The sequence below is a fragment of the Rhododendron vialii genome, chromosome 12a, assembly GCF_030253575.1.
Source record: "Rhododendron vialii isolate Sample 1 chromosome 12a, ASM3025357v1".
In the NCBI taxonomy this organism is placed as follows: domain Eukaryota; kingdom Viridiplantae; phylum Streptophyta; class Magnoliopsida; order Ericales; family Ericaceae; genus Rhododendron; species Rhododendron vialii.
The window spans coordinates 10,645,114-10,656,019 of record NC_080568.1 but is presented as its reverse complement, the minus strand read 5'-3'; the positions used below and the strand labels follow the sequence as shown (position 1 = coordinate 10,656,019).

General features: G+C 38.5%; 1 protein-coding gene across 1 annotated transcript; it reads left to right on the top strand.

The window, feature by feature from the left end:
- The first annotated feature begins 774 nt into the window (after nucleotides 1-774).
- Nucleotides 775-10,416, top strand: LOC131310641 (putative phospholipid-transporting ATPase 9). The gene is made up of 11 exons (XM_058337783.1): nucleotides 775-1,985; nucleotides 2,803-4,154; nucleotides 5,253-5,363; nucleotides 5,689-5,965; nucleotides 6,071-6,159; nucleotides 6,249-6,357; nucleotides 7,989-8,198; nucleotides 8,312-8,437; nucleotides 8,555-8,653; nucleotides 8,848-9,039; nucleotides 9,505-10,416. The coding sequence occupies exons 1-11, from the start codon at nucleotides 1,590-1,592 to the stop codon at nucleotides 10,138-10,140; spliced, it is 3,597 nt and encodes a 1,198-aa protein (XP_058193766.1). The 5' UTR covers nucleotides 775-1,589; the 3' UTR covers nucleotides 10,141-10,416.
- The last annotated feature ends 490 nt before the right edge of the window (nucleotides 10,417-10,906 follow it).

Sequence of the window (10,906 nt, the reverse complement as noted above, 5' to 3'; positions counted from 1 at the left end):
TCATTGTAAAGCAGTTTTGTAAGGGGTTCTCCCCTCGGATTCTTGTTTAGTTGGCTATAAAACACATCATTTACCAAAAAAAAACTTATCAAAATCACCTTAAGATTTTTATAAATTATAGATTGCGCCTCACGTTTGGAAAATTACAAACTACTCCATGTAGCATAACAAATTAGTCTATTGTTGTGATGTAGCCACTCGGAAGTTCGACAAAATTTTTCTAACATCGTCAAATCTTACTTATAATGGATCACACTGTCTTTTTGCAAAAGTGTGAAAATAAACTTTTATAGACTCAAAAGAGACATGTTGGTTCACTGTTATTATGATTAGTTGATGTCAGAAAAATTTTATCGAATTTCATAGTGGCTACATCACGACAAGGAAGTAATTTGTTATGAGACGGCAGATATTTTGTAATTTTCCAAACATGAGAGGGTATTATGTAATTTGGAGAAACCTTGAGGGTTGGTCTTAATAATTTACCAAAAAAAAAAAAAAAACCTACTAGAATGATGTCTGTTGATCTGGGAAGCTTTCGTGGCCAGCACCAAAAAGTATTTATTTATGGAAAATTCTAACACCACACTCATTTACACACCCATTCACACATTCATACTCACAACAAGGGTGGGGCCCACACACACTGAGTGTGTAGTGTGTGCGGGCTACATCCTTATTGTGAGTGTGGATGTGTAAAAATGAATGTGGTTGTAGAATAATTGTTTATTTATTTTTGGATCCGCGCAAGCACCAAAAAGTAGAGTAGACCAAACCACACGCAATTGATTCATTCTCCAATAGTTTCCCGCGGAAAAAAAAAAAAAAAAACCCCATTTTTTCCGTGAGTCTGAAATTGCCATAGCTTGCTAGAACAAACCCAATCTTCAATTTGGTTTCTCATTTGAAGCTTCCAATCCTTGCTGATCTCAGAGACTCAGAGTAAAAGTGGTTTCGTTTAATATTACGTAGTAGTAGGTGAGAATTGGAACATGTCTTTGAACCAATGCGCGTGTAAAAGCCAAAGTCAAAGGTTTTAATAGACAGAGATCCAAGTCCATGTTCAAAGCTGTTGCCGAGAAAGATCAAACACCCGAATTTTGTAACAGGTGTCATGGGGTATATATTTGTATATGTACATGAATATTAGTCATACGTAAATTTTAGGACTTGGGTTCTTCTGAATCAGATGTTTCTGTTTCTGGGTATCTCTGTTTCCTGCCAAAGATTGTAGCTTTTTTATTGTCTATTTTTTGCTGATATTCAATAATTTTTCCAGCTGGGTCTGGTCTCTCTCTCTCTCTCTCTCTCTCTCTCTGGTTTGTGTTACTTTAATCCACCTCTTCTCATTTTAATCCAATTAAGTCTACTACTACTTGTACTACTTTAAGTTTGTTTCGGGGGGAGTTCTGTTCTTTGAGAGTTGAAATTTTTGGGGGTTTGTGGTTCTGGGAGTTTGTTGTGGGTGGTTTTTCTTGAAGGAGTTTCATTTTCTATTGAGAAAGTTGGTTTGATTTCATTTCTGGATCTGGATTTGGATTTGGAAGAGTTTGTGGAATTGCACATACACTAGTCTAAAATTTGAAGAGATGAAACATACTGGGAGAAGGAGGAGGCTGCATTTTAGCAAGATCTATTCATTTAGATGTGGGAAAACACCTCTGGATGATGATCATTCACAGATTGGGGGACCTGGGTTCTCAAGGGTAGTTTATTGCAATGAACCAGGTGGCTTTGAGGCTTCGATTCGCAATTATGTTGGTAATTATGTGAGGAGTACAAAGTACACGGCTGCAAGTTTCTTGCCCAAGGCCTTGTTTGAGCAGTTCAGAAGGGTTGCCAATTTCTACTTCCTTGTCACCGGCATCTTGGCCTTCACTCCCCTTGCTCCTTATAGTGCTGTCAGTGCTATTCTCCCTCTGGTTGTAGTGGTTGGGGCCACCATGATCAAGGAAGGCATTGAGGATTGGCAGCGGAAAAAGCAGGTATTCCTCTCAGTTATATGCTTTCCTGTTTTCACATTAAGGATAAAATTTTGTGTTATAATTTCCGAAATGGGGTTTTGAGAAAGTTTCACAATCAGGATTAAACAATTTTTTAGCACTTTTCTTGTGAAAAGAACCCCTTTTTTGGGAAAATATTGGCAAAAGTTATTTTTATGTCCTTGAAAAACTTAAGCAAGATGATCTGAAAATGATGATTATTTGCATCCAGTGTGAGTGTTCTTAATTTTTCGTCTCATTTAACTTTGGAATATTCTGGGAAATTTACTTACGGATTAGTTTGTGATGGTTAGTGGTAACAAAATGGTTGGACTAACACGCAATACGACAATGTTATATCTATGTAATCCCCAATCGCAATCATTATTGATTTTGAAGAATGGTCTTGGCTAAACTAAATTTTCTTATGCTGCTTTGGGCTACTTTTCACCAGAGAATCAGTGATTGTTTTTTTTATTGTTGATAGAAATGGTAATTCTAACCATCAAGCTGTATATGATCCAAAAGTCCAAACATTCTCGCTGGTGAATGAAATTGCTTACTATCATGACCTCAAAATCTTTTTGCAAGAGTGCAGTATATTGCTGGTTAGCTGGAATCACCATCAAATTACTCTTGTTTGTCAAATCTTTGTATCAAGTTGTATAACTTGGTATTTGCTTCATGCTTATGGCAAAAGTTATTTACTAGACACTCTTGTCATTTTCCAAACAAAGTGATAAATCTTTTTATATTGTTTATGGTACTTTGCAAGGATCACATAAGCTCCATTGTTATACTGATTCTACTAATTCTTCAGGATATTGCGGTGAACAATAGAAAGGTTAAAGTACATCGTGGTGATGGAGTTTTTGAGCCTACTCAATGGAGGAATCTCAGAGTAGGAGATATAGTGAAGGTGGAGAAAGATGAGTTCTTTCCAGCAGATCTTGTCTTGCTTTCATCCAGTTATGATGATTCAATTTCTTATGTTGAAACCATGAACCTTGATGGGGAAACAAATTTGAAACTAAAACAAGCAGTAGAGGTCACTTCATTTTTACATGAGGATTCTAACTTCAAGGATTTTAAGGCCCTTGTTAGGTGTGAAGATCCAAATACAAATTTGTATTCTTTTGTTGGAAGTATGGAATTTGAAGAGCAACAGTTTCCCCTTTCCCCTCAGCAACTTCTCCTCAGAGATTCTAAACTCCGAAATACTGACTACATATATGGTGCTGTTATCTTCACTGGTCCGGATACCAAGGTAATTCAAAACTCCACTGATCCCCCATCGAAGAGAAGCAAAATCGAGAAGAAAATGGATAAAATTATCTACTTCTTATTCAGTGTTCTCTTTACAATCGCTCTTATTGGGTCAATTTATTTTGGCATTACGACTGCTGATGACCTAGAAAATGGTATTATGAAAAGGTGGTATTTGAGACCCGATAATTCTACGATTTTCTTTGATCCAAAAAGAGCCCCGCAAGCTGCACTTTATCACTTTCTGACGGCAGTGATGTTATATACCTACTTGATCCCAATCTCCTTGTATGTGTCCATAGAAATCGTCAAAGTAGTTCAGAGTGTCTTTATCAATAATGACATTTGTATGTATTATGAAGAAGCTGACCAACCAGCGCATGCTCGCACTTCAAATTTAACTGAGGAATTAGGCCAAGTGGACACAATACTTTCTGATAAGACAGGAACATTGACTTGCAATTCTATGGAGTTTATCAAGTGTTCTGTGGCTGGGACAGCTTATGGCCGCAGTTTTACGGAAGTTGAGAAGGCTATGGCTAGAAGAAAAGGATCTCCATTGCCAAATGGAACGGTAAATGGGAAGGACCACGTTGACGATTCCTCTGATACAAAGTCGCTCATTAAAGGCTTCAATTTTGAGGATGAAAGGATCGTGAATGGGAATTGGGTTAATGAACCTCGTGCAGACATCATACAGAAGTTTCTTCGTTTACTGGCAATATGTCATACGGCCATACCTGAAATGGATGAAGATACAGGGAATGTTTCGTATGAAGCTGAGTCACCAGATGAGGCAGCTTTTGTGATCGCAGCAAGAGAGCTTGGCTTCGAATTCTGTAAAAGGACTCAAACAAGTGTATCATTGTCTGAATTGGATCCTGTGTCTGGCAGAAAAGTTGAAAGGTTGGTTTCTCTAAGTTTTTTGCATTCTCTTTTAGTTTTTCGTAGTTTTGGTTGACACTTGTAGCTTGGCTTGCATCCTCGCCAAATTATCTGGACACATCAGCCAGATACAGACTTAGTTTTTTTATTTTGAAGAGAGATACAGGCTTAGTTCATGGCTTGGGTTTTGTCATAATATCCCTTAACAAATGGACTCAGGTACATGTATCAAGTGAGGGAGCATATTTAGGGGTCACATTCACCAGAAAAGGATCTTATTTTGTTTATTTTGAACTTTTTTTGTTGTTGATGGGCTTGTCTATTTTAAACTTCTAGCTGAAGGGTCTGTGGAAAGGATAGTTGTCTTTGTATTTCAATGTGTTGAGTGTGAAAAAATGGTGTTAGCTATAGTGTCAAAATATTATGCCACATTGCCACAAAAATAGGCCTATAAAGATTATTATTTATCAGACACATACCCACATCCTTGTCATGCTGTTACATGTCCAACATGGGTATTTGGTTTCTTATGACTGGTCCATCAACATAGTGCTGCATGCTTATTAGGAAATAGGCTTCGGTAATGTTTTCGGGTGCTGCTCAGTGTCTTTTCTAAGGATAAAGAGAGACACATGATAGATGATGTTTATGCACACGTACAAAGTACACATAAGTTCCTACAAATACTTTTGTGGATGATTGTCATCTATGTAGGCCAAACACAAAACCCTTGCCCAAGTGTCAATACTGACCTGTTTTGTATACTTAGAAGAGTCCATGTAATGTTGGGAAGAGCACCAGAACTCTGTTTAGCTTCTGCATTACCTCGGTTTGCTGCTCAGGCTTTCAAGATGGATACCCGGTGAATACTTCCATCTCAAATTTTTAGGGTCGCAGAAGTTCAAAAGTTGACCAATTGGAGTTTAAACCTGATTGGCATTGTCTTAGTTTCCAGATTATATCTGGCTGGATAGGTGATGATTGAACTGTGAATTACATGTATACAGACACATTGATGCATTAACATATCTTTCAAGCTTTGGCATTGCTCTTGCACATCAACCACGTTAATGAACTTGAGTACAATTAAACTTGACGTTAGTACTTTCTTTTTTGCAGGGTGTATAAACTTTTAAATGTCTTAGAATTTAACAGCTCAAGAAAGCGGATGTCTGTAATAGTAAGAGATGAGGAGGGAAAGCTTGTACTGTTTTGTAAAGGTGCTGACAGGTTTGTAAATTTACAGCTTCAATCGCCCAAATCTCATAAGCACGGTGAATAGGTGTCCCGTATTCTTGGTCCTTTCCTTTCTTGGGATGTTGCAAGAAAATTTTTAGCATTAAAAAGTCAAAGCAAAATTCGTAACTGAGAAGTGTGGGGCAAATTTGGAAATACTGTACTTGACATTGTTTACCTGTACATTAATTGCCCACCTTAAAGAGTTGGAATCCCCGTAAAGGACCAAGAATATGTTAAAGAGGGAGTGCTTTTGGAACTCTGATGCATGGTGGGTGTATTTTTATGTAAACATTCCTTTTCGTTTTGTTCAATGCAGTGTCATGTTTCAAAGGCTTTCCGAACATGGAAGGGAGTTTGAAGACAAAACCAGGAAACACGTGAATGAATATGCTGATGCAGGTTTGAGGACCTTGATACTTGCTTATCGTGAACTCGAAGAGGAAGAGTACAAAGATTTCAATAAGAAATTTGCAGAGGCCAAGAATTCTGTCAGTGCAGATCGGGAGGAATTGATTGACGAAGTGGCAGATAACATTGAGAAGGATTTGATTCTTCTTGGTGCAACAGCGGTTGAGGATAAACTTCAAAATGGGGTGAGTTTGAAACTTATCCGATAAGAGTCATCATGATAAGGTTCTTTGCGGAGATTACTAGTGGCAAAATGAAACTAACTTGGTTTAATCTTCTGTATTTGTTAGGTTCCTGAATGTATTGACAAGCTTGCTCAAGCAGGAATAAAGATATGGGTTTTAACTGGAGATAAGATGGAGACAGCCATCAATATTGGGTATGCTTAGTATGAGTTTTCTGATATTACTTATGTGATGTGAGGTGCACTTGTCTCAGCATTTCTGACTGAAAAGTTCAAATTTGCAGTTTCGCTTGTCGTTTGCTTAGACAAGAAATGAAGCAGATATTAATACACTTGGACACACCAGAAATCACATCTCTAGAGAAAGCAGGAGACAAGGGCGCCATTGTCAAGGTAAATTAACATTTTTTTTATTTGTTTAAATAGCAATTCAGAGATTTTTAAAAAATGTGGATGGCATGAACAGTCTGGTGAGAAAATTGTCTCATACTGATGACTGAAAATTATGTGACAATTGTGATATGCTGTAAAAATTAGATACTTATGGTATCAATATATACCTCTGTAACATACACTGTTTCTTACTTGAGTAGTTCCAAGAGGATAATTTTAAGCATCTCTCTCAAACATTTCAAGCCAGGAAGCCTTTTCAATCATGCTGGGTTAGATGGACATATCTAGTCTTTCTTTCTGCTCTTCAAAGGGGCATGGTTTCAAGATTTCCGAGCAACCAAGTTTATTCCTGCGACACGAGCAAATCTCTTTAGTCCTTTGTGACCATGTAATTTTGACGAACTTGAATCATATTAGTCATTGGGAATGCAACCAGTTGATTTGGTTGCATATTGACCAAATGAATGAGTCATTGTCACAGGTTGTGGCATTTTGGGGCATAACATATATTATTGTAGAAATGGCTGCTAGTTTCTTGTTCTTAACCATAACAAAAAATCCGCACATTGTATGGGGTTCCTTACTTCCTTTTGTTGCCTAGGCCTGAATTAGGAATGGCAACGGGACGGGGCGGGTTTTGCCTCACCCCAACCCCGACCCGAAAATTTAACCTTGCCCCCGACCCGACCCCGGACCGGGTAATTTATGGGTGCCCCCACCCCGCCCCTATTGGGTATCGGGTTTACCCGCCCCTGGTCAATTTGTTTTTTTTCATTGAGAAAATATGTTCTAGATTTTAAAATAAGTGAGCACAAACAATAAAAGCTTATGAAATAACTATTATAATTTAAACAAAATCTATTATATAAAGGCAAAATGGAAGAAATAGTTAATATTTTATGTGGTATTTTAAGAGTAAAAATACAAGAATAAAAATAGTTTTTGTACGCATAAAATAATTTCGGGGCAGGGCGAGGCGGGTACCCGAACAAGGTAACGCCAACCCGAACCCGACCGGGGCTCACCAATCCTCCCCTGACCCGACCCCCCGAAAAATACGACAAAAACCCGCTCCGATCGGGGCGGGGAGGGGCGGGTTAGGGGCCGGGCAGGTTGAATTGCCATCCCTAGCCTGAATGTATGTATTGGAATGGATTCATAAGATTTCCACGAACCCTGATAGGAAAACTGGCAATATTGGAATGGACTCACAAGATTCCACATTCCCTGGCAATATATCTTTCTTTTTTGATATCCTAATGTGCATTCTTTAGCCTTTGACATTAAGTCTCATGGTATTGGAGACTGCCAAATGAGCAATGACATTGTGTTAATCATCTCAGACATGGATAAATATTACTCCCTCCATCCCATTTTCTTTCTACATTTTTTTAGTCGCGCCTTTAGTCGATCAGCAAATAAGATACTCTCGTGGACGATTTTCCATATTGTTTTCACCACTCAAAAGATTTTAGTTCTTCTGATTGGTGAAGTTGCTTGATAATTTATTTACAAAAGTATGTTAGCTGTTTCTCTGATTAAAGGTAAAGGCACAACTATAGCAAACAGAAAAAAAAAAATGAGGCCATCGTCTTTACGACATTAACAGGTATTTTGATTTTGTCCTCTAGGCTTCAAAAGAGAGTGTTCGTCGCCAGATAAGTGAAGGGAAGGCTCAACTTACTGCATCAAGAGGAAGCTCTCATGGCTTTGCTTTGATCATTGATGGGAAATCACTTGTGTACGCTCTGGGGGAAGACATGAAAAAGTTGTTTTTTGAACTTGCAGTTGCCTGCGCATCTGTTATTTGCTGCCGTTCATCACCGAAACAGAAGGCACTGGTGAGTTGTCCATATTTATTCCTTCCTATGTTTTCCCTGTTATTCTCTTTTATCCAATTTAGGTTTAGAGAGGAATGGTTAATTCCCTAAATAACTGATACCCGGATAAACAGGTCACTAGACTTGTTAAAGACGGAACCGGGAAGACAACATTAGCAATTGGTGATGGTGCTAATGATGTGGGGATGCTTCAAGAAGCTGATATTGGGGTTGGAATCAGTGGCGTTGAAGGAATGCAGGTGATCAATCAAACCAACAGCTGAATGTGTTCGGATCTATTGCCACTGTGAAAATGCTTCAATTGCTTTTCTTTGGTCCTCTTCTTCTGAGACCTCTATCTATTTTCCAAATCTCAGGCGGTCATGTCAAGTGATGTTGCAATTGCTCAGTTCAGATTTTTGGAGCGGTTGCTACTGGTGCATGGACATTGGTGTTACAGAAGGATATCGACAATGGTACTAATTTTTCATCCCGAACATATACTCCGACTGTTTTATCTTTCTTGTTTCAGTTGACATATTGGTCAAAATTCTGCTGGTTTGAAATTTCTAAATGGTTGGAAGTCTAAACTGGTTTCTACATTTTAACAAAAATGATTAAATTTCATAACCATCTTAACACTCATTTGACATATTCCTCCTGGTGGCAGATATGCTACTTCTTTTATAAGAATGTGACGTTTGGTGCCACGGTCTTCCTGTATGAAGCACATGCATCTTTCTCCGGGCAACCCGCATACAATGATTGGTTTTTGTCTCTATACAATGTCCTCTTCACATCACTTCCTGTTGTTGCTTTGGGAGTGTTTGACCAGGATGTATCTGCTCGCCTTTGTCTGAAGGTATGACTCGTTTTTTTGGTTGCAATTTTCAGTTCAAGATGTGGTTTGTTTATCAGTGATAACAGTTCTAGACTGCTCTTTAAGAAAGGAACACAATAAGTTTTAAAGGAGTCCGGTTTAAGAATCCTCTTCATTCGTGGTTTAATAATCGTTGATGGTACACCAAAATGTTTTGGTGTATGTTGTCCCAAAATTGAGTTGTGGTAAGTATTTTTGATACACTGTTAAGTATTCCATATGGAGTGGTAAAAATTCCAAAGCAGTGGTAAGTATTCTATATCAGGAACAATAGACTTCCTGTTCGTGGAGTCTGAAGGTTTTACCAGCATACTAGATACTTTTAGAAATGTAAATTTTGTATTTCTTTCCACCATTTTTTTTATCGGCCCTGCGAAAATACACTTCGTGGATTTTGGGTTTTGTTCCTTTATCTTTGTTGCCTCACTACATGTTCCCATTTGGCAGTTCCCCTTGTTGTACCAACAAGGTGTGAAGAATGCCCTCTTCAGCTGGCGCCGAATTCTGGGCTGGATGTTCAACGGGCTTTGCAGTGCGGTCATCATCTTCTTCTTCTGCACCAAGGCATTGGACCCACAGGCCTTCAACAGTGACGGAAAAGTCGCCGGGTACCAAATAGTTGGGGCCACAATGTACACTTGTGTTGTTTGCGTTGTGAATTTCCAGATGGCCCTAGCGGTTACCTACTTCACCTGGATTCAACATATCGTGATCTGGGGTGGTATTTCTCTCTGGTTCCTTTTTCTGTTCTTATACGGATCCATGTCTCCCGATGTTTCTACCACTGCTTACAAAGTACTGGTTGAGAGCCTTGCACCGGCACCCGCTTTCTGGTTAAACATACTCTTTGTTGTACTCGCGGCTCTTATCCCCTACTACTCGTATTCGGCAATTCAGATGCGCTTTTTCCCAATGTACCACGAGAAGATACGGTGGATTAGCAAGGAGGGTGGTCGATCAGACGACCCTGAGCACGGCAATACTATGGGACAGGGGTCGATAGGACTCACAACCATGGGTTCCGGCGCAGGTGTCGAAGAAAGAAATCACAGTGTGGAACCTAGCTTTCAAATCCGTAGATAGTAAATCCAGTGAACTGTTCTTGACTGTTGATAGTATCCGTATGTACAGAAAGTATACTTATCACCTGTACCATATGTTTTTGAACAGGAATCAAATAGCTCGACATTGAAATTTTTTGATTCTTGCCTTATGAGGCTACAATTTATTCGTTCGTTCTTCATTTGTTCATTCCGTACCAGTTCCGGGATTTACCTCGGACCTGTCGAGAAATTCTTGTAATAAATGGAACTGCCACTCTTCTTTCTAGTTACTGTAATAAAAAGAAATTTTGGTCAATCTAGAACTTCCCTTTTCATGGTTTTTATAGGCCTGTACATTTCTGCTGTTTGATTTCAAAGTAAGCTAACGTTAAGTACTTGATACTAAAGAGTAAACTAAAGTTAATCGGAATTATTCCCGGATTTTGCGGATGGGAAGGAAGAAAAAGTAAAAATGAAAAAAAAAGATAACGCTCACCATCCAAGTTAGGAAATCAACGAGATACAAATTGATACCATTTGAGGATTTAACGAGAGATACAGGGTGAAGGGATAGCTCACCACACAAAGGAATCCACCAAAGAGATATAGAAACGATGAACAAAAAGTAAATATACTTCTTGCTGGCCAAAGTCTATTTTAATTCAACACTCAAAACTACTCATTTCATTCATAGCAACAAAATTTATCTATCTTTTACATATTACACAGTTCATCAATTGTATCAAGAATGAAGTTGATCGGATATTGCTACACATTTGATCGGGTGATAACTAGCATTCAATAAA

Coding starts and splice junctions, on each gene's coding strand:
- LOC131310641 (XM_058337783.1), top strand. CDS start 1,590: ATGAAACATACTGGGAGAAGGAGGAGGCTGCATTTTAGCAAGATCTAT. Junction 4,155..5,252: donor TCTGGCAGAAAAGTTGAAAG/GTTGGTTTCTCT, acceptor TCTTTTTTGCAG/GGTGTATAAACTTTTAAATG. Junction 6,358..7,988: donor ACAAGGGCGCCATTGTCAAG/GTAAATTAACAT, acceptor TTTGTCCTCTAG/GCTTCAAAAGAGAGTGTTCG.